The sequence below is a fragment of the Dipodomys ordii genome, unplaced genomic scaffold, assembly GCF_000151885.1.
Source record: "Dipodomys ordii isolate 6190 unplaced genomic scaffold, Dord_2.0 Scaffold24, whole genome shotgun sequence".
NCBI lineage: Eukaryota > Metazoa > Chordata > Mammalia > Rodentia > Heteromyidae > Dipodomys > Dipodomys ordii.
The window spans coordinates 382,739-407,061 of NW_012267240.1; the positions used below are offsets into that span (position 1 = coordinate 382,739).

The window sequence follows — 24,323 nt, forward strand, 5'->3', positions numbered from 1 at the left end:
TTGAAGATAAGAGTCTCATGGACTTCCCTGCCCAAGTTGACTTTGAACTCTGATTCTCAGATCTCAGCCTCCTGAGTAGCTAGGATTACAGATGTGAGCCACTGTCACCGGATTCTAAAGAATATTTTTATCATAATGGTCCTTTGTCTGTTAAATACTACTGTTTAATAATTGCTGGGTAAAATATTAAATGATTACCTATATTAAGTTGTTTTTCGTTAGAGATGCTTAGTTTCTACTTGAAAGAAGAACATTTCTCATTTACAGTGGCAGCAGTTTCACACTATAAAATGGGTGTCTATGGTCTGGGAATGTGGCTTAATGGTAGAGTGCCTGCTTTGCACACATGAAGCCTTGGGTTCCATTCCTCAGCACCATATACACAGAAATAGCCAGAAGTGGTGCTGTGGCTCAAGTGATAGAATGCTAGCCTTGAGCAAAAGAAGCTCAGGGACAATGCTCAGACCCTGAGAGTTCAGGCCCCTGGAATGGCAAAAATAAATATTTGATCCCAGTGCCAAGAATGTAGTAGACACTACCTATTAGTGATGGCAATTTTTATTTCTTTATCTTGGGTAATTTTTTTTTGTAATTGTCTTTTTAATTTCCCCAGTTCACACATTCAATGTTTCTTTCCAGCCTTTGATCACGCACTTGAATTTCACAAAAGTAGAACTGTTCCCGCTAACTGGAAGACTGAATTGAAAGAAGACAGCTCTAGCAGTGAAGCAGAGGAAGAAGAAGAGGAAGAAGATGACGAAAAAGAAAAGGAGGATAATAGCAGTGAAGAAGAGGTAAATTTAGTTACGTTTCTTAAAGCTGACAGCTGGGTAGGACTTGACTAAGCTCATGAGTAGTTACATAAGAAGTATTAGAAATACTTAATAGTGAAATTTTATATGCAGTACTTGGCAAAATCAAGTTGCTTATCTTAAAATAGAAATACAGTGTTGCCAAATTAGAACTCTATGCATTCTGGTTATTGTTTTCAATCTTGCTTTGCTCTTTGGTTTATCAGATGACTAGGGAAATACCCACCTCTTATTTACCATGCTTTGTAGCAGTTTGTGCGCATAAGAACTATTACCTCATGAGATGTGTGCACTGACCGTTTGCTGAAATACCTAGCAGAGTATATAAAAAGTGCCTTCCACCTACTATTAAAAGAAAAATCAACTCATGTTCATCTTATATTTCTGTTTATTTCCCATCTCTTCATAGAATCTGGAATAATTTTTTGTAATACAAATGAGAAACATCTATGAAGATGTGGTGTTTTTTGTTCTTTGATTTTTTTTTTTTTTTTTTTTTGTGGTACTGGGGTTTGAACTTAGGACTAGTAGAGCCATACTTAGATTCATTGTAACTGATTCTTTAGGTCTAGCCATGGGATAACATTTCTCACTGGTACAACATGTATAGCTTCAGTAAAGTTGTTGATAAACAGTGCCAATACTGATAGCTTCTGTGTTGGACCATAAAGTCAGTTGTCTATAATGTATTGAGGAAATAATGATAATATCTTATGGATATGTAATATTTTTAGTACAGTGTGAAATCCTGCCATTAAACTGTAGTAAGCTATTAATGAAATAAGAGGGACTGCTTTTGGAGTTACATGTTAATCGTAATGGGTAAGAGCTTTCCTGACTCAGTCTTCTCCTGAGCTCCTTTCTATTTAAAATGCTAAAATGAGGGCACTTGATATTTATCAGTGGTAGAACATTTGCCTAGCATGTGTAAGGTCTTATATCCCATTCCCAGCACTAGGGGAAAAATGAAGAAAAAAATAAAATGAACAGTCATTTCCTTATTTGAAACCTCTGGAGTAAAGTCAAGCTTCAGCATAAAGCCTTTTTCATAGTACAACTGCCTCATGGGTTTTTTTCTTCACACTCATTCTACCCTTTCTTTCTGAACTTTGTGCTATAGCAATGACAAATTCTATACCTTGCTGCTACTTACTTTTGCCAGCTAGGTTGTGACCCAGGAACTCTTCTTCCGTCAGTTTCCTAATGTCTACTCGGGAGGCATCTCTGGAAAGGGAAATGGATGAACCATCACCTTTCTCAACTCAGGAAATTTTCACACTCAATTTTCACACATATATGTATATATGTAGTTATATTTATTGACTGCTTTTCTCCCTCACTAATTGATAAACTCCTCAAGGATAGTCACTTGTCTTATTTTTATACTTAGAGTATCTGTCATAGTGCAAAATTTGTAAAGGATGATCAAAAATAGTGGTTACCAAACCTTAGATTTGTTTTTACAAATGCAAATCTGGCCTCTTAAGTTTAATCCAAACTTTCCTTAAATGTTTTTGGAATAGGAATCTGTTTATTTAAGTCATAGTATAGTATGTTCTGTGAAGACAGCTTAATGTCTGAAAATAGATTTCCTTGATGGATATTGGATGACCATACCAAGACCCAGCCTATGTAGATTATGTTTAAATTAAGAAATATAAATTTAACATAAGCAAATTAATAGTTTTCATTTATTCATTGTTCACTTTCCAACTAGCAACCTAATAGTTCACCAGCATCTGTAGTTTCTAGTTTACTGCTCTCCTTTGCTATACTGGCAAAGAGGAGAGTTCACAAAAACCCTATCATTCAGCTCATGATTTTCCAAATTAGAAAGGATTTGTTTAGATGCATTTAGAATATCAATTCAATACCCTTGCTCTTTACTACTAGAGCTGTATGTTTCAGCCTGAGTAACTGTAAAGGCTCACTGTATATTGTGAATCATTTTCTCTGCAGTTACTCCTAATGATGTTCTATAATATCAGGCTCTACAGCTGTTTCTTTTATTTGATTGAGCACCTATCATAGTGCCTATACTTAACAGGTGCTCATTTAATGCTTGTTGAATGGATGAAAGTCATTGAATTGGTGAATTCCTCCCTCTTACCTACTACCCTGCTCCTTGCAGGTTCCTTCAGGACCAGCTCCCTACTGCCACAGCCCTTGGCCACAGCAGCAAGAAGCTAGTCCTTCCCTTGTAATTGATAAATCGGGGAACTATTTTATTACTTGAAGATTAAGTCTGAATCTTCAGGTATTGTAGATCAAATTTGTTCCCCACTTTACTGATTATATAAGCTTGAAGTACTGTACAGTGGGGCTGCATAATATGAAGGATGCTTGTAGTTACAACTAATGGGACTCAGACTTGTAGAGTTCCTTGAGGAGCAATAACAGCATCAGCTTGGATGTGCAAACCTAATCCTCTTTATTATTTTGAGAGTAGGTCTTTTTGAGCCTGTGATCCTGATTTAGAGAGTACAGTTCTGGTAACAGTAAAACGTCATCATCTTTTTTTCCCATAAGAATTTACATTTGGAATTCTATTATGATAACTTTGAGGATATATTTTCTTCTATATAGCCTAAAATGCGTAGACCTGTCCTATTTCCAATAACTTATTAGTAAATATTTTTTTGAAAAAAATGCCTTTGATATATTTTAATAAGTGTTAGCTTTACTTTTGGCAGGAAATCTTGCTTGTATGATTAAAATGGTTAATTGATAAAAATAATCCTTTCTTCTGTGATTAGGAAGAAATAGAACCATTTCCAGAAGAAAGAGAAAACTTCCTTCAGCAGTTGTACAAATTTATGGAAGACAGAGGTGAGAGTTTTCACTTTTATTTATCCTTGAGATTGTAGATATCAGTGAGATGATATTTTAAAAGTAAGAATTCAGGATGTCTAGGGGCAATCAGGGAAAGTGTTAGAGGAACTGAATCTGGTCTAAGTACATTGTAGTATAAATGAAGATACAGTATAATGAAATCTTCTTGTATAACTTACTGGTTCTAACTTAAAATTCTGGAATATTTTAGAAAATAAGAATAATTACACACACAACAATAATACTGGTTCTAACTTAAAATTCTGGAATATTTTAGGAAATAAGAATAATTACACACACAACAACAAAATAAAGAATTTAAAGCTAGTTATAGTAGCACATGCCTATAATCTCCAAAAATTCAAGGAACAGAGAGTAGAAAGATTCCATGTTAAGACCTTGCTGAAATGAGGGGGAAAGAGGGAACAGCTGATAATAAGCAAAGGGAAAGAAATGTACATATCATCTGATTTGTAAAAAATAGTTTTATTGTTAAAGGTCATAGAGTTCATAAGCAATGGAGGTTAAGATAATGATGATTATCATTGTGAAGATTAAAAGTTGTTTGTGACTTTAAAGTAAATAGTAATTACAAAAATATTACAACAATAAAAACAGTATTTACAGTGTTTATACATATAAACATTGTGGGTAATGTAAAGCAATGGTAAGAAATACAACACTTAAAAGTTCATATTCCTTGCTCATTTCTTGTCTTTTACAATTTGTTTAACAAATGATAGTAACTATGGAAAATAAAAAAGACCTGCGGAGCTGAGACCCCTTAATTTTAAATAAGCTTGCTGTTAGAGTGAGTGCCTGTAATGTAAGCTCCATAGGAGAAGGTAAGAAGAGGAAGTCACAGTCCAAGCCAAGGCTCAGGCAAAAAAGCTCTGTGAAACACAAAGCAAAGGGAGGCAGCAATGTAACATGCTCAGATGGGTAGAATACCTGCAGGTCAAACATAATCCCTGAGTTCAAACGCCAGGACTGCTAAAAAGAAGAGAATTCAACTCCTTAGGCTTGGCGCTGTTTTTGACTGCTGATAATAAAATGACTGTCATAGTGTCTGTCATATAATAAATACCGTTACGAATTTGATAGTGTTTTATTAGATATTATTGTCATGGGAAAATAAATGCTTATATATTATTCTGAAAATCTGTGTTTGGTACCCCAAAGAACTTTCAATATTAGATAACAGAATGACACTTGATGATGATGCTGTTTTATTAGTACTTACACACCCAGGCCTTACAAAATTCTTCTCCAAAGTCAGCCTGATATACCTGGAAATCGTGTGAAAGGTCATACTTTGTACAAGTTGCCCAATTAACTCAATATTTTATTTAGTTCAGTCAAACCTGTTTCCTTAATTTTTCATTTTAGTAAAATTTAGTATAATTTTATCTGTGTGTGTGTTTTTTTTAAACAGGAACTCCTATTAACAAACGACCTGTACTTGGATATCGAAATTTGAATCTTTTTAAGTTATTCAGACTTGTACACAAACTTGGAGGATTTGATAACGTGAGTACTATACACAGAAATGAAATTTTTTCTTTTGGTGTCTGACTGTGACTGAACACAACCCCAGAACTGGCACCAAAAGGTATAGTCTCTGAGCTTTTTTGCTCAAGCCTAGCCATAACTCCACTTTAGGCTTTTTGGTAGTTAATTGGAGATGAATCTCATAGATTTTGCTGCCTGGGCTGTCTATGAACCAATTTTCAGATCTCAGCCTCCTGTTTTTAGGTATCTCCATCTCTAAAATAATTGGAAAAGAAAATGGAAAGTCCAGTTTAGATACAGAGACAGCCACCAAAGATGAGATTTACAAATCTTAACTTTTTTTGTGGATAATGTTTTGAGTTTGATTTACTGTTACATTTTTCATACTTTGATAGAGGTTCTGTTTCATGAAGGTCTGAGTCAGCACAACCATAGTGATTAGAAGAATTTTAATTTATTATCTTTCTTGATTATATGCTCTTGAGAATTTGAATCTGTCCTAATTTGTGCTTTGTTGTTGTTGTTGTTTTGTTTTGTTTTGTTTTTGTTTTTGCAGGGGATGGGGTACTGAGTTTTTCATTTAAGGCTTTATACCGGTGCTTTTTACTACTTCTTTTTTTTGGTTGAGGGACTTGAACTCTGCACTAGAGCGCTGACTTTCAGCTCAAGGCGGGCGCTCTACCACTTGAGCCACAGCGCTACTTCCAGTTTTCTGGTGGTTTATTGGAGACAAGAGTCCCACAGACATTCTTGCCTGAGCTGGCTTTGAACCGTGATCCTTAGATCTCAGACTCCTAAGTAGCTAGGATTTACAGGTGTGAACCACCAGCACCTACTGGCTTTACTACTTTAGCCATTCCTCTAGCACTTTTGGCTTTTAGTTATCTTACTATTAGGGTTCATCCTCTTCCCTCTCCCCCAAGCTGGCTTAGACTATTACCTTTCTATTTGTACTTCCTGAGTATTTGTCCTGGCAGACATGTACCATGAATGGTTGAGAATGGGATATTTTGAACTTTTTGAGGGTTGGGCTAGAACCATGACCCTTCCAGTATCAGCCCTCCAGGAGGGCTAGGATCATCAACAAGGGGCATTTTCTTAATATTATTTACATTGTCAGTCTTTTTCATAGTGCCTGAAGTAGACAGAAAATGTTTGTTGAACTGATCTGATATGCTTGTTTATCCAACTAAGAATATTCTAGTGAATAAAATGCTTTACTAATTTCAATAAAACTTTTTTGACTCATTATTGAGGGAAGAATATTAAGGATTCTGTTTACTTTCATATTTACTATACCTGTATTTATTTTAAAGTCAAATGGCCTCAGCATTTCAATATTTATTCCTGAGATTTGAATACTAAAATTGCATGTGTAAATCAAATTTAAAATTTGCCAGGTTTGAATAATATCATAATGTATGCTAGATCTATCAAAATGTTACTACATTCCCACCTTTTAATTAGATAGTTTTCATTTTACTTTGTCCATTAGATTGAAAGTGGAGCTGTTTGGAAACAAGTCTACCAAGATCTTGGAATCCCTGTCTTAAACTCAGCCGCAGGATACAATGTTAAATGTGCTTATAAAAAGTAAGTCAGTATACTTGATAAAACTATCTTCAATATTTTATCTAGAAAGCAGAATGGAATTTACCATTCAACTGAAGATATTTCATTAGAGATTTTACTAGAGTAATAAGTCTAAAATAGCATTTTCTATTCATTTGTTTGTGTTGTCTCAGTACTTAAGCTTGAACTTGGGATGTAGGCACTGTCTCTGAGCTTTTTTTAGTTCAAGGCTAGTATTCTACCACTTGGGCTATATCTCTATTTCCAGCTTTTTTGGTAGTTAATTGGAAATAAGAGTCTTCTAAACTTTCCTGCTCAGAATGGCTTCTTTCTTGCCTAGGCTGGCTTTGAATTGTGATCCTCAAATATTGGCTTCCTGAATAGCTAGGATTACAAGCATGAGCTAAAGGGCACCCAGCTTACTTTTGTGTATTTTAGCATTTTCTATTCTAGTATATTATGTGAGTATTTGATCTATAAAACGTTTGTAAAGAAAGTTTTTATGGTCAAAAACTTGTAAAATTCTGCATAGAGCTTTTAAAAAGCTAATACAACACAATGGAATATTATGCAGCCATTAGAAATGACAAAATAATGGCATTTGCAGGGAAATGGATGGAGCTAGAAGGAATCATGTTGAGTGAGGTAAGCCAAGAGCAAAGAGACAAACGGTACATAGTCTCACTGATAAGTGGATGCTAAATCCAAAATGTTAGGTGATACGACAAAACTAACAGGACTTAAGAAACATAGAACTCCCACTCATCTGGTCGAACCACTACTAAATATCCCCATGCTGCTGATCACATGAATGGTGTATATGTGTACACCGTTATATGTTATAGAGTGTGATAGACAATTTGCCCAAGGAAAGCTAGAATGAACTTGTGACTTTAAATGAGCATCATTATTCCACAATACTGTGAAATTCGGGAAATTATGTAATCACTTAATCCCAACCAAAAAAAAACAAGAACCTCGGGGAAGGTAGGGAGGGAAGGGTTGGTAGGGGGAAAACAATGGAGGGAGTAACAATGCTCAATAGGAAGTGTACTCATTACCTTATTCATGTAACTGTAACCCTCTGTATAGTATCTTTACAATAAAAAAGAAAAAGAAAAAAAAAGCTAATACAGTCAAATGAAGAATCCTAGTTCTGCCAGTTCCTTGCTTCGATAATGTTTGGCCATTTTTTATTAAGCCTTGCTTTCTTCAGTTGTATAATGAATTAATACTACTTGTTTATGGTTATTGTGTTGTTTAAATTAAGTACTACAAGCCCTGATAGCATGCATTAAGGAAAGCACGAAAAGTACATATAGTACTCGGAATACTTTTTTTTTTTTTTGGATGGAGACAAGCTGTCACTAAAGTGCCCAGGCTTATATTCTAAATTCATGATCCTCCTTCTTTTACCTCCTGGTATCACAGAAGTGAACCATCTTATCTAGCATTTTATTATTAGTACTTACTAGTACTTTGGTTATATTTGGATTATGACTTTTAAGTAGTTTTTTTTTTCTCCAATGCCAGGCCTACGCTTGACCTCAGGATGTGGGCACTGTCCCAACCTTTCTTTTCTCAAGGCTAGCCCTTTACCACTGGTACCACTGGAGCCACAGCTCTACTTCTAGAGATAATAGTCATAAAGATTTTTTAATTTTTATTTTATTTTTTTTGTCATGGGGCCTGAACTCTGAGCTTGGGCATTGTCCCTGTACCACTTGAGCCACAGCGCCACTTCCTGCTTTTTCTGCTTATGTGGTGCTGAGGAACCGAACCTAAGGCCTCATGCATGCAAGACAAGCACTCTAACTTTCCCTGCCCCCCTCGTAAGGATTTTTGTATGCAAGCTGGCTTCAGACATCAATCCTCAGATCTCAGCCTCTTTCATAGCTAGGATTATAGGTGTGAGCTGTCAAAGCCTGGCCAGCACAGCTTTTAAGTGTATGCTTTTTATTTGAGTTGAAAAATTCAGGAAGAAATTGGGCATGGTACTCATGTATAATCCTAGCTCTTGGGAAGTTGTGGCAAGAGAATCATGAGTTCAGGACAGCCTGAATTGCGTGGCTGGACCATTCCTTACTAAAAAGAAGGGGTAAAAAAGAAAAAGATAGGAAGAACTAAATAGAAAAATTAGAATGTAAATGAAGCTTAAACAAGAGAAATGAATTAAAATATAAGAATCTCTACAGTATGAGCCAGGGTGTGCTGGTTTCTTTCTGTAACCCCAGCATTAGGGAGGCTGAGACAGGAAGATCAGGACTTTGAGCTGAATTTATGTTAGTAAGAAAAGAAGCAAACAAGAAGATCCTCTACAGTAACATATTGAAATGTTTCTCTTCATGTTTCCAGATACTTATATGGTTTTGAGGAATACTGTAGGTCGGCTAATATTGAGTTTCAGATGGCATTGCCTGAGAAAGTTAATAAGTCATGTAAGGAATGTGAAAATGTAAAAGAAACAAAAGTTAAGGAAGAAGGTGAAACAGACATCAAAGAAGTAAAGATTGAAGAGGAGAGGAATATAATGCCAAAAGAGGAGAAGCCCCCAGAGGATGAGATGGAAAGAAAGGAAAATATAAAGCCACCTCTGGTAAATCAGATATTGTTCATTATCCTTTATTGCCTTTGGTATACTTTCTGCATTCTCTGTAAAGTGTAGTATTGTATTTTGTACTTTCCTTCATTAAGTGTTACCTTTAAATAATGGTAATGACTGGTCAAGGTAGCTCTTAGTTATTTTTTGTGTAGTGCATTTGGAGAATGGCAGTAATTTATTAATTGTAATGCTTGTATCAGTGTTAGTGTTGGTTGCTACCTCCTGTTGCTCTTAAGGTCATGGAATTATTAGGTTGGAGTTTTTTGTTTTTGCCTTTTAACTTTTGTTTGTTTAGCTCCTTTGATCTTTTTCTAGGGAAGTAAAAAGAATTTATTAGAATCTATACCTCTACAGTCTGATCAGGAAAAAGAAGTTTCCAATAAAAAGTCAGAAGAAAATGAAAGTCTGGATGATAAAGATGATGGCATTGCTAGGGTAGATCAGTCCCTCAGCATAAAGGTAGAAGCTGAAGAAGAAAAAGCAAAATCTGGGTAAGATATTTGTTTTTGGTTATGATGCATTTTGGCTAAATTAATTCTTACTGTTCACTCTTTGTATATATATACATTTAAATGACAAAGTACAGAGTAATGGTCACTTGCATTCATAAAGAAAATAGCATTTACCTTCAGAGACCCTGCATTTGTAGAAACAGATTGTTCTTGCTCTCATCATAGAATTTACCAGATTTTTAGTGAGGAAAAAACACTTTTTACTGACTATGGTCTGCTCAGTATCAGTCACTGTGAACCTTTGGGAAGGTATTCTTTAATGTTACATAGATGGTGTGTTGGCTGTAAGGTCTGAGAGTTGTTTATGTATTTTAAGCAAAAATTAAGAATGGAGAAATACGAAGTTTTATTACAAAGACTATTATTGTGGGGTTTTTTTTGTAATTAGAAGCACTGTTTTAATCACTTTGAAAAAGTGAATTATTTAACGTTGTGCTGCCAGTGGTCCCTGAATATTATAGGTCATTTGGGGCATTTAATTTATATTTGAGATTTAAAAAAATTATTTCCATTTAGTAGCTCATTTAATTGAGAACCTTAAAAACCATTTTAGTATTTTGTCTGATATTTAGCCACTATACAAATGGGGGGGAGGAGATAAAATCAGCTGAGCTAAGGTGAATATAGTAAGAAGTGTTTGTTAATAGTACTTTGTTACATTTTCATGTGTGTAAGGACATATTAAAGTATGCTTTGCTGTTTTTAGATACTGTTTTAATTATTTAAAAAACTGTAAAGATTCAGCTGTTTGCCTAAAATCTGTTGCTCCGTCTATTGAAATTTTGGTGACAGCAAGTATGAAAAAAATACTGGGTTTTGATTAATAAAAGCATTTATTGACTGTACTTTGTCATATCTCTGTATAACTATGTATTTAAAATGCTCCTTCTACTGGATACCATTCAGATAATAAGAAACTCAGTCCAGATTTGACTTTTGACTAAAATCTTAAACCTATAGATGTTTTTTGGAGCATCTACTCTTATAAGGCACTTTGAAAAGTCTTGTTTTCATTGTTAGTAGAAATTGTGTTTAAGTTTGGTACATCTTAATTTACAGAATATATTTTGTAAGTTTATCTTTTAAACTTTTATGTATTATGGATAACTAGAAACTCAGTCATAGATTGTGTAACATTAAAGCCAGCACTGGTTCCATAAGAGGAATAATATAACCTAGATATATAGAATACTGTACTGTCTAGGTTTGTGTAAGTATACTATGATAATTGCATAATGATAAGTTCACCAACCGGTGGGTTGCTCAGAATGTATCTTTGTTAAGTCATATGACTGTATTTGTAGTACAAACTAATTTTTTTATATGATTGCCCAGCTTTGATAGAGAATTCTTAAAAAGGAAGTTACAGTACTATATTTTAAAAAATCTAATTATACGTCACTTAACCATATAGTACATTCTGGGAAATACATTGTTAGGTGACTTCATGGCCATGCCGAACCTGTAAGAGTGTAAGCAAACTAAGATGGCTATGACAGTATTAGACAATAATGCCTTATAGGACCACTGTTCTGTTGTGAGTAGTCTATTGACTAAAATGTCAACATAACTATATTGTGTTTTCTCTCATCTGCCGTGATTCATTGCCAGAGTTAGTTTGTCCTTTTGTGTTTTGTTCCTGGGTACCTTCTTTACACCCCTACTCTTGTGCTGAGGGTTATTTTTTAAATTAAAATGAATTCGAAACAAATAATGTTGCTATGACAATATAACTGAGATGGTACTGGTAAGTGACCAAGAGGTAGATAGCATATGCCATGTGATATGCAAGACTAAGAATGATTTACAATCTTGCATAAGTAGAGCACGAAAATGTTAAGATTTTCTCACACTACTTAGAAGTATGTCCATAAAATTTACGAACTTTCTGTTTCTGGAATTTTCCTTTTAAGATTTCAGATTGCTTTTGATGGTTTATAACTGAAATGGACAAGCCACAAATAGGATGTGCTACTGTAACTGAGTAATTGATTTCTTAGTTTTGTAAAGTAATTGTAGTTTGAGTATTTTGCTTACTGAGATGAAATGCTTTTTTTCCCTCTTGAAGTGGTTTTCCCCAAATGTTGTTCTTTAAAATATAATTCTAAACATTTGTGTGTAACATGTATGTGTGCATGTACATAATTTATGAATCAGCTTTTTAAAAATCTATATGTTGTTTGCATTTTCTTTCAGAGAGTATCTTGACATTCTGTGTTCCAGCAGATTTACACATTACTCTATAAGGCTGAGAACTGGTGGTTCATGTCTGTAATCTTAACTACTCAGGAAAAAGATTTGAGGATCATGGTTCAAAGCCAGACTAAGGCAGGAAACCTGGTACTCAGGAGGTTGAGATCTGAGGATCACAATTGAAAGCCATCCTGGGCAGGAAAGATTCTTATCTCCAATTAACTACCCAAAAAGCCAGAAGTGGAGCTGTGGCTCAAGTAATGGAACACTAACCTTGAGCACAAAAAGCTCAGGGACATTGCCTAGGCCCTGAGTTCAAGCCCAGCACTAGCCAAAAACAGGAAAGTAGAGAAATTTTTTGGATTTCCAAAAATCATTTTGTTTGCTTTTTATATACTTAAGTGTATTATTTAAATAAATTGTATTTAGGATCATAAATAACAGTAATGCAGTTTCTAAGTTTCATTGTTTTGTTTTATTGGTGTATCAGTTTTCCTACTAAATTAAGTAACAGTATACCTAAACCACTTACAACTCAAAGATATTTGATATTATTGACTTTTTCCAGCTGTACTCAATGTGTGTTTGTTTGTTTTTAATGTAAGATGTAGTTCAGTGGTCTGTTTTGCTTTTATGAGTTCTGGGGCTTGAACTTGGAACCTGTATGCTCTCCCTGAATTCTTTTGCTTAAGGTTATTGAGCATTTTTGCTCAAGGCTAGTGCTCTACCATTGGAGCCACAGCTCTACTTCTGTCTCTCTCTTTTTTTAAAAAAAATTTTTTGGTGGTTAATTAGAAATAAGCATCTCATGGACTTGCCTGCCCAGGCTGGCCTCAAACCAACATCCTCATGTCTCAGCCTCTTGAGTTACTAGGATTACAGGTGTGAGTCACCAGTACCCAACAATTGTTTTCATTTTCTGTAATTGACTTTTTATTGTGTATATCTCTTCTCTTTTATATGGTGGTTCTTAGGTACATAATAGATCAGTTTTGCCATGAACATCCTTTCTGGTGTACAATCTGCAGACTTGAACAAATAGTTTACCATCATAAGGCCATTTTTTTGAGATTTTAGTCCTGTTAAAATTATTTTTCATTATAGAAATGTTGTTATATTATCAGTATTAATGTCTTTGATTTCATAATACACCATGCTTTGTTTAAATACTGACTTGACAGTTACTGAACCTCTATTTTTATATTTGTTTTTTGAGACAAGCTTTTATGTGTAGGCCAGGCTGGTTTTGAACTTCTGTCTTAGCATCTTGAGTGCTGGGAATACAGGCATAAATAAAGTAACTTGTGGGCTGGGAAGGTGGCTCAGTGGTAGAGCGCTTGCCTTGCATGCCTGAGGCCCAGGGTTCGATTCCTCAGCACCACATAAGCAAAAGAAAAAAGCCGGAAGTGGCGCCATGGCTCAAGTGGTAGAGCGCTAGCCTTGAGCTGAAGAGCTGAGGGACAGCGCCCAGGCCCAGAGTTCAGGCCCCACGACCGGACCCAAAAAATAAAAAATAAATAAACTAACTTGTAACTGAGCATATTTTATTTTAATTTTTCTTAGTTTATTTCTGGGGGGTCAGGGTCTTTGTAGTGTAAGCTGGCTTGGAAATCAGCATATAGGCCTGGAACTCCTGCCTCAGGCTCCCAAGCCCTGGGGTTAGAGTATGCTCTACCATACCTGCTCCTGAGTAAAGTGGGGGTAATCCTTGAGGATATTGTAGTCTTTATATTTTAGATAAAACTGATAGGTTAGCTACTTTTTGTGAACTCAGACTCCATTCAACTCTTCTACTATACAGAGATGACACAAATGGTTCAGAATACTACTTATATCACTACTTGTAGGTTATTTTTGTTGTTTTTATAATTAGGAGTGATATGTTTCCAATAAAAGGCTGCATATAAAAATGTAAAAATTGATGTAATCCTAGCTATTCAGGAGGCTGAGATCTGAGAATCACAGTTTGAAGCCAGCCCAGACAGGAAAGTCCATGAGACTCTTATCTCCAATTAACCACCAGAAAACCAGAAGTGATGCTGTGGCTCAAGTGGTAGAGCACTCGTCTTGCGCTGAAGATCAGCTCAGGGCCAGCACGCAGTCCCAGAGTTCAAACCCCTGACCAAAAAAAAAAAAAAAAAAGTGTAAAAATTACCACTAGAAGAAAGTTTTCTCTTTTTTTGTGGGTTCTGGAAATTGAACTCAGGGCTTTGGACATGGTAGACATTTGTTGTACTACTAAGTTATCTCTTTTGACCTGTATTCATTAATTTTTAAAGCATAATTAATTAGTTGTCTTGTGTCTCTATTTTCTATTTTATCCATTTGTCCTTAATGAAGTGATGGATCCTTTTTAAGAGCTATTATAATAGGTACAGACATATGACAAAGCGGATAAAGATTTAAGTCTTGCATTTCATATTCAAATTTATATAAATATTATTGCTATATAATTGAAGATTTTCTCCTTTTTTGATTATGCATGTTTGTGTTCTTGTGTGTGTACCAGTATTGGAGATTGAACTCGGGGCCTGGGCATTGCACTGTTTCTTAGCATTTTTGTTCAAAGCTGGAGTTTTATTTCTTGAGCTGTGGCTTTTTTGGTGGTTAGTTGGAGAGTCTCATGGACTTTTCCTGCCCAGGTTGGCTTCAGACCATGATGTTCAGATCCTGAGTAGCTAGGATTACAGGTGTGAGCCACCAGCGCCCAGCAAATAATTTGTTTAATACAGATCTATGAATATTTATAAAATAAGTGTCAAGCCAGGCGTGGTGGTATATGTCTATAAACCTATCATTTGGGAGGCTGTGAAGCAAGAACATTGAGTTTATTTGAAGCCAGAGCATACTACATTGTCCATCCATCCAATCCGTCCCCCCCCTCCCACCCCCGTGGTTAGTTTTAGGAAGTAGATGTTATTGAGAAGCTGCAAGTACTTATGATGCTCCTTCTAGAAAAGTCTGGAGTTTAGTTTCCTCTATTTGTGATTGGCCTCTCATCTCATATTGAGAATTCAAAGAAAAAAAGTTTCAGTAAAAGTGTGGTTAAGAGAACAGACATAGGTGAAAGACATTTAGAAGGGTAGAAAAACAAATTAGATGTGAATGCTTCTCTGAAAGTTAATTTTTTCAATTCAGCATGCAAAATTTGGGGCACATTTTAATATCTTGTAAATAGTTTTGTTTAAACACCCTCAAGTTTTGTTTTTTGTTCTTCTCAAAATTTATTGTTATTATAAGGGTGATATACAGAGGGGTTACAGTTATATAAGTCAGGTAAAGAGTGTATTTCTTTCTGGATGGTATCACTCCTTCCCTTGGTCTCTCCCAGTTTTTCCCTCCTATCCCCACCCACAAGTTGTATATAGTTCATTTGCAACATAGTGTCTAGTGTGTACCACTGCTAGATCCTTAAGTTTTAAACTGGAAGTTGTTGTTAAAAAATAATATTTGTAGTCAGAAAATGGCAATGAAATACAGTGATTTTTTTTGTCAACTGAGTTGTGAAATGTTTCCATAATTAGAAACATGAGAAAATTGCTACAGTCAACCTTACTAGTTTCTTGCTAATTAGTACAACTTTCTGTTCTTCTGACTTTCGGAAATTTTCTTTTAATGCATTTATTTTTTAATCTTCATTTTTCTTGAAACATACCTTTCTTTCACTGTTATCATCTTACACAGTTTTAGTTTTTAATAGTACTTTGAAGCTCAGCATTTTATACACATGGAACCTGCTGTTTCCGGACAAGCACACCACAATTTTTATCAGTATATGTGGTTTGGAACTGGAAAGCTTATGGAGTTTCTTTTATTAACTCTGCAATTTTTTAAACCTTTCAAGAGATGAAACGAATAAAGAAGAAGATGAAGATGATGAAGAAGGAGAAGAGGAGGAGGAGGAGGAGGAAGAGGAGGAAGATGATGATGACAACAATGAGGAAGAGGAGTTTGAGTGCTACCCACCAGGCATGAAAGTCCAAGTGCGGTATGGACGAGGGAAAAATCAAAAAATGTATGAAGCTAGTATAAAAGATTCTGATGTCGAAGGTGGAGAGGTCCTTTACTTGGTGCATTACTGCGGATGGAATGTGAGGTAACTTGAGTTTTAGCTAGTGATTATTACCTAAAAACACTTCAAAAATACTTTTCTATTTTGAAACTTACCTATCAAGTTGCAGACTTGTTAGTTTTCTAATTGAGGTCACAGTACCATAATAAACACTGGAAGCTTCTACAGGAAATACCTCACTTAGTGACATCCTGTTTAATGTCTTCAGCACTTAGATGACATCATTGACTTATATCTAAAACATGTAGTTTGAGAAAAAACATATTACTAGGATGAAGAATTTGAGCTTCTTGAGGTCTCTAAGACCATTACCAGGCTGCCTGTTCTCTTTTTTAAAGACCTTGCCATAGTAGCCTCTGGGTTCTTCTCAAGTCTACATATTTCTTCAGTAGGTAGGGATTTTGAATTTCAGAACAGCCTATCTTGCCAATACTAGCTGTTGCATCACAGCCTTGCTCAGAAGCCTAGGAGGGGTTTTATATCTTTGAAGCAGTGTGGTTGTGAAAACTTCTTGTTTAGAATAGCAGGCCTGTGGTGACTGCCACCAGCCTAGGGGACTGAGTGACAGAGCTGGGAGTTGTTAGGTTGTACCCATTGACTTCAGAGCTGGGAGTTAGTTAGGTTGTGACCATTGACTTCAAAGCTGGGGTTTAGTTAGGTTGTGACATTGACTTCAGAGCTGAGAGTTAGTTAGGTTGTGCCCATTGACTTCAGAGCTAGGAGTTGTTAGTTGTGCCCATTGACTTCAGAGCTGGAGTTTAGTTAGGTTGTGACTATTGACTTCAAAGCTGGGGTTTAGTTAGGTTGTGCCCATTGACTTCAGAACTGGGATTTAGTTAGGTTGTGCCCATTGACTTCAGAGCTGGGATTTAGTTAGGTTGTGCCCATTGACTTCAGAGCTGGGACTTAGTTAGGTTGTGACTATTGACTTCAGAGCTGGGATTTAGTTAGGTTGTGCCCATTGATTTCAGAGCTGGGACTTAGTTAGGTTGTGACTATTGACTTCAGAGCTGGGAGTTGTTAGGTTATGCCCATTGACTTCAGAGCTGGGATTTAGTTAGGTTGTGACCATTGACTTCAGAGCTGGGAGTTAGGTTTGCCCATTGACTTGAGAGCTGGGAATTAGTTAGGCTGTGACCATTGAATTCAGCTTTTCCTTGTACAAGTTTTCTTTGGTTTATCCAAAGAAATTATGCATTTCAGTTTTGTCCAAAATTGATAAGTCAGTTTTAAGACCTGATCACTTAATTATTGCTTAATAATAACTTCTTGTATTTTGGAATTCTTGATATTGCTTATGAAATTTAGTCTTTGATAGAGAGCCCTGAAAATTTCATCATGGATGCTTTCAGTCATATTGTATTTTCAAAGAAGAATACCAGTTCTCACACTTTATATTTAAATATACTCTTAATGGTTGGGTGTGGCTCAGTGGTAGTGTGCACACTGAATATGTGTGAGGCACTGTTTCAGCCCTCTCATTGTGTGTACCTATGTATACATGTAAACATACTCGTGCACATCTACATGCCCAGTATTCTGTGATTTGCGAATTGAGATATTATTTCAGATTTTCTGTTTCTTAGAAATAAAAATTTTGAGACAGATGTGGCGGTCCACAGCTTTAATCCCAGCATTCAGGGGGCTGAAGCGAGAAGAATGCAAGTTTTAAGCCAGCCTGGGCTAGGGCAACTCAGTGAGACCCTGTCTCAAACCTACTTTAACCCTAACTTTAAAAAAAAGGCACACTAGTTCAGTGGAAGCCATAGAAGCATGGCCTAATCTAATTAACCTATTTTATTTTGTGAAAGTACAAATTTTATCTAATGCTACAAAGAAAATAACTTAAGTCATGAGGAAGTGTTCTCTTTATAACTCATTATTTCTAACAAGCTTAACAAAGGTCTGAGCCTGGTGTCAGCGTCTCACCCCTATAATCCTAGACCCCAGGAAGCTGAGAGCTGAGGTTCCAGGTTCAAAGCCAGCATAGGCAAGAAAGTCCATGAGGCTCTTATCTCCAGTAAATTATTCTTTAAAAAACAAAACAAAAATCCCAGAAGTGGAGTTATGGCTCAAGTGGTAGACAGCCAGCTTTGAGCACAGAAGCTCAGGGACAACATCCAGTTCAAGCCCCAGGACCAGCACCAAAAAAGAAAAGGCCTGGATTAAATAATTTTGATCTTGTGGAAGTGGCGCTGTAGCCCAAGTGGTAGAGCACTAGCCTTGAGCTGAAAAGCTGAGGGACAGCGCTCAGGCCTAGAGTTCAAGCCTCACGACCCACAAAAAAAAAAAAAAAAGAAAGAAATTAAGTCATTTTGATCTTGTTAAATGATCTTAGAGGAAATTTCACTCCTGCCTAGATATAAATGTAAAGATACAACATGTTGATTTTAAAATTAGGAACAAAATTGAATCGGTAAAGTCCAGTGATTACTTAGTAGTTACTAGGTAGCCATGTCATCTTCTCTCCTTTCTTTGCTTCTCTTCTGATTCTTTTCCTAATTTACATGCAGGAACATGCTTGAGTTTCATGACAAATGATAGAATTCTAGCATTCTCCAACTTTCATAACAATCAGGAATAGTTACTAGTTTTGTTAAAGTAATATTCTTGTTCAACAAAAGTGGTTTTGTATGTAGAAGAATTAAGATGTTCATGAGACTTTTTATGATTAAATATAGTTATCTGTATAATCAAGAAAAGATTGCCTCATTGGGTTTCAGAGTGTAGAAAGAATGTCTAGTGTTCAGTTTGACATTGACAGTGGGATGGAAGGAAAAATGGGAGGTAGTTGAGGAGTCATACTTGCGCTGATAAGAAGAAGGGTTCCTTGTATTTCTAAGAACTTGGAAGAGAAGGAAAGTTACAGTTCTGATGAAGACCTGTGAGATGGATTTTTGCAGACTCCAACATCATAAAGGAAACAGCTCCACTGCGATACATTTATTAGAATTCATAGTATCGCTTAGAGAGTATCCCTAGTTCTCTCTTCAGTCATAACCAAAGAGTTGTATCATTGATGTATCAGCAAAATATGATAGCAATAAATCCTCAGAAACTCTACAACTGTTTTCCTGTTATTTAAGGTCTTTGACTTAATCTATGCATTTATATTTAACAGATGTGGAATTAAAAATGAAGTTTTTTGCTGGGTGCTAGTGGGTCACCCCTCAGGGGCCTACGATCTGAGGATAATGGTTCAAAGCCAGCTGGGGCAGGAAAGTCTGTGAGACTCTTTTCTCCAGTAAACTACTCAGAAAAAGCTTGAAGTGGCACTGGTGGCTCAAGTGGTCAACCGCTAGCCTTGAGCAAACGAAGCTCAGGGCTGGGTGCTGGTGACTCACCTGTAATCCTAGCTACTCAGGATGCTGAGACCTGAGAATTGTGATTCAGAGACAGCCCACGCAGGAAAGTCTGTGAGACTCTTCTCTCCAGTTAACCACCAGAAAACTGGAAGTGATGCTATGGCTCAAGTGGTAGAGCACTTAACCTTGAGCTGAAGAGCTTGGGGACAAGGCCCAGGCCTAGAGTTCAAGCCCCAGCACTGACAAAAAAAAAAAAAAAGAAGCTCAGGTATAACACCCAGGCCCAGAGTTCAAGCCCCAAGACCAACAAAAAATAAAATAAAGTTTTTTCATGGAAATTCATGAAAACAATTTTGCCTTTAGCTGCAGTTGTTCCTAATAATGACATTTTTTATGTGGAGCTATGTGTTTTTGTTTTATCTGAAACTTAGCCAAGAAGCAGACTTTTTTTTTGTAAAGAAAGAAAGAATATTTTAGGAAGGTGTGTATGTGTATTTAAGTACAATATTTTAGGTTGTTTACTTTTTTAAGTTTTTTAGTTTTTTGCCAGTCCTGGAGCTTGTACTCAGGGCCCTGGTACTGTCCCTGAGCTTCTTTGTGCTCAAGGCAAGCCCTCTACCATTTGAGATACAGCTCCACTTCCAGATTTTTCTGAGTAGTTTATTAGAGTTAAGAGTCTCATAGACCTGCCTGGCTGGCTTCAAACCAGCATCCTCAGATATTAACCTCCTGATAACTAGGATTACAGGCATAAGCCACTGGCATCCAAATGGATTTCTCTACCTTTTCTGAAATGCTTCTTATATCTTTATAATAAAATTTTCATTTTACATCATTTTTTCACAACTGAAAAACTTTTATTGCTTTTGTACAAAGATTAGTATGTGAGAGTTTATTTTTTTTGAATTACCCTAGTGACTAAAATAATAGTATTTTAGGAAGTGGCACTGTGCCTCAAAGTGGTAGAGCACTCACCTTGAGCTGAAGAGTTCAGGGATAGCGCTCAAGCCCAGAGTTCAAGCTCTACAACCAACCCTGCACCTCCCTTCCCCCCAAAAAAGGAATTTTATTATATCATTAAAATTTACCTCCAAGCCAGGCTCCAGTAGTTCATGCCTATAATCCTAGCTACTCAGCCGGCTGAGATTTCAGGATCATGGTTTAAAGCCAGCCTGGGAAGGAAACTCCATGAGACTCTTAGCTCCAATAAACTACTCAAAAAAGCTTTGGCTCAAGTGATGCTGTGGCTCAAGTGGTAATAAGCTCGCCTTGAGCAAAAGCAGCTCAGGGACAGCACCTGGGCCCAGAGTTAAAGTCCCAGCTTTGACAAAAAGAAAAAAAAAAGGAAAGAAAAGAAATTTACTTCCAGTAACTGATTCTCAACCCCAAATCACAAATTTTACAGTACTGCTAAAACTTCTGATACAGTGATTGTAGATAAAAAGGTTGGGCAGTACTAGAGAATTTATTAGATCATTTGGCTGTAGAATGCTTGGAGTATCCTAAGTCATTGTTTTATAAGTAATTTGTAAATAGCTATTTAAAATAGCATTCAGTCCATAAAATGACTATGAAAGAAAGGTAAAATTATTACAGAAATTACAATGTGTGTTATCTTATGATTTTTGAAGTACATCTCCATTTTTCAGACAGTGTATTACTGTGTAGACCAGAGTGGCCTCAAACTCTCCATCCTCCTGTCTCAACCTTCCAAGTGCTGGGATTACAGGTGTACATCAACCACCGCATTGGGTTTTATCTTCGTAAAATTGTAAAACTTACACTCATGGCATTGGAGCAGTAGATCAGTGGTAATGTGTTTGAGTAACATGCAGGGCTCTGGGTTCAACCTCAACAGTGCAAATTTTTTTAAAATTTCTGTTAACTTCTCTGAATGATACTATTTCATGGAAGTTTTCATTATCATATGGATCTATTTCACAGTCAAGTACTCTAAATCATGATGTAAATGTAAGTGATCTTTTTGAAATCAGGTAACACATCGAAATTAACCTACCAACACTTCTTTGTATGGTGGATTTACTCGTGTTCCATAACAACTGAATATAACAGAACTGCCTAGCTAATTGTGATTACTTTATTATGGTGTATTAATGCTAGTTAAATTCTGTCTTTCTATAATGAAGGAGGTGTGGTGAACAAGGAAGTTGAGAACATTTTTTTTCCTTTATTACCACCAACCATATTAAAGGACACAATGAAGTAAAAGAGAACCAGAAATGAGATGCTTTGAATTTTTAACTGTAAATCTCTTACATTACAATAATTGTGTTAAAAGTTATAGAAAACTGAAAATTAGATTATTTTTAAGTAAAAACATTGTAAGCCACATGCTGGTGGCTCATGTTGCGTGTAATCCTAGCTACTCAGAAAGCTGAGGTCTGAGAATCACAGTTTAAAGCCTGCCGGGACAGGAAAGTATGAGACTCTATCTCCAGTTAACCACCATAAAACCAAGGAGCCCAGGGACAGTGCCCAGGCCCTGAATTCAATCCCCACAACCGACAAAAACAAACTATACCTATTATATGTAAAAATAACTTACATCTTTCAAGCACATTAAGCCAATTAAAGAGAGGAAAACAAAGTAAAAAATGGCTTTCATAATCAGATGGGTTCAAACATACTTTTTAATAGTCACATGCTTTTCAATCAAATTTTATTTGACAAATTAAAAATCTACTATATGCTAAACACTCACTATGCTTGGCACTGAAGGTTCTAAGAAATAGTTTCTATAAGGCATTAGTCTAGGTGTAATTATTCTTTTTTTTTTGGTCCGGTCGTGGGGCCTGAACTCTGGGTCTGGGTGCTGTCCCTCAGCTCTTCAGCTCAAGGCTAGCGCTCTACCACTTGAGCCACAGTGCCACTTCCAGCTTTTTTCTTTTTGCTTATGTGGTGCTGGGGAATCGCACCCATGGCCTCATGCATGCAAGGCAAGCGCTCTACCACTGAGCCACCTTCCCAGCCCCTCTACGTGTAATTATTCTTGCAGGCCAAATAACTGATTGTTTTTACCACCTTTATCCTCAGCCCTTCCCTGGTGTTGTTTGCTTACTTGGTCATTTGGCAGAATTGTTTCTTTTGACTCTCAGCTCCTTGGTTCTAACAGCTCACCATAAAGAACTACAGGAAAGTTGAACTTGCTGGGTGTCAATGGCTCACATCTGTAATCCTAGCTACTCAAGAGGCTGAGATCTGAGGATTGCAGGTTAAAGCCAGCCCTGTTGTTCCGTAAGACTCTTTATCTCCAATAAACTACTCAAGAAAAGCGGTGTTGTGGCCCAAGTGGTAGAGCTCTAACCTTGAGAAAGAGAGTCTCAGGGACAGTGCACAGATTCTGAGGTTCAAGCCCCTGGTCTGGCAAAAAAAGAAAGAAAATTGAACTCTCTTGTTCTTGATTTATTAGGTAACAGCCATTCGTGGTTATTTATTGGGTAATTGGGTAAACAGCCATTCGTGGTTGAAGTAAAGCCAACAAACCACAAGCACTCACTTTAAGTTAATGATTACATCCCAAGGGAGAGTCCTACTACTGTAGTAGGATATTTCCTAACTTGTTTCCCTACTGTCTTCTCTATCTTCTTCCAATGGTGATTGTGCTTTTTAACCTCACTAAGAAATTGCAACAAGAAGACATTTCTCCATCTGCCTTGCTACCTGCCTCTGCTTTCACATCCTCTGCCTTCTTCCCCAGCCAGTCATGCTAACTAATCAAACATCAGACTATTTCCTTGGTCTGTTCAGAATTTTTCCTGTCCACATGTATATGTGAGGTTACTTTTTTCCTATCAAAGGAAACCTTGTCTCCCTGGTCCTAGGGTGTCATTTCTTTGCTCCACTTTCATCAAGCTAAATATTTGGAAGCATTATGTATACTTGTCATTCAGATCAGCTCCAGTCTGGGCCTGCAGAGCTCTGCCTCTATCAGGCTCACTAGTGACCTCATGTAGCCTAGTCCACCCTCATTTTTCTCCCCGTTGTTTTCCCTTCTCAATGGGATTGCTTTTCACTCCTTCCACTGTACATGTGGTTTGTGTTCTGGCTGCAGCCGCTATAACTGCTGATTCTTATTTTTCCTTTTTTGTACTCAAACTAACCATTCTTCAGTTATCCTGAGTTTCTGTATTTCCTCCCTTCCAATTGCTCCCTGCTGTTTGCTTCTCATATGTAGCTCCTACTTTTTGTTTCTAGTTTTTTTTACCTTAAATTCATTCTAAATTATTTTTCTGAATTAAAGAAATTGGTTCTCAGGGAACTTATACCTAGGGCTGGGTAACTCTTTTTCTTCAGCTGTTTTCTTCTGCCTCTTTGTTACTCAAGCTTTGTCTATATATTTTGTATTATTTAAGTGCATTTAATTTTGAAGCACGAAGACAATCTGCATTCCATATTCCTTGTTATGTTTAGAAATGTGTGTACAACATGGCAAACATTAAACAAATGTTTGGACTATATTAGGCTTTATGGCAACAAAATGGAAGTAGAGCAGAAATTAACGTGTTTTTTTTCTTGTGGTGCTGGTCTTGGGGCTTGAACTCAGGGTGTGGGCACTGTCTGTAGCTTTTTACTGAAGGCTACAGCTCTACCACTTGAGCTATTCAGCTCTACTTGGGGCTTTTGGTCATTAATTGGAAATAAAGAGTCTCATCAGTTTTCCTGCCTGGGCTGGCTTTGGATGGTGATCCTCAAATCTTAGTTTCCTGATAGGATTACAGGTGTGAGCCACTAGCACCCAACAAAGCCACTTCTTTTTAAAAGAAGTGAAATACAGAGTAATGAGGGAATGGGACAGATGTAGCCTGGCCTCTTCTCGGCTTATTTACGTAACTCTGTGCTTACTTCATAAGAGACTAGAATTTCCTACAGAGGCTTTGCCATTTTATTTTC

General features: G+C 36.6%; 1 protein-coding gene across 1 annotated transcript in view; it reads left to right on the forward strand.

Annotated features, from left to right (window-relative positions):
• The window catches only part of Arid4b (AT rich interactive domain 4B (RBP1-like)), a 105,786-nt gene that overhangs the window by 54,188 nt on the left and 27,275 nt on the right, over positions 1 to 24,323 (forward strand). Inside the window, exons 11-17 of the mRNA XM_013014563.1 lie at positions 640 to 794; positions 3,569 to 3,641; positions 5,080 to 5,174; positions 6,652 to 6,749; positions 9,084 to 9,324; positions 9,646 to 9,821; positions 15,880 to 16,131. Of these exons, the coding sequence (XP_012870017.1) occupies positions 640 to 794; positions 3,569 to 3,641; positions 5,080 to 5,174; positions 6,652 to 6,749; positions 9,084 to 9,324; positions 9,646 to 9,821; positions 15,880 to 16,131 (1,090 nt within the window). The remainder of the gene's footprint in view (positions 1 to 639; positions 795 to 3,568; positions 3,642 to 5,079; positions 5,175 to 6,651; positions 6,750 to 9,083; positions 9,325 to 9,645; positions 9,822 to 15,879; positions 16,132 to 24,323) is intronic.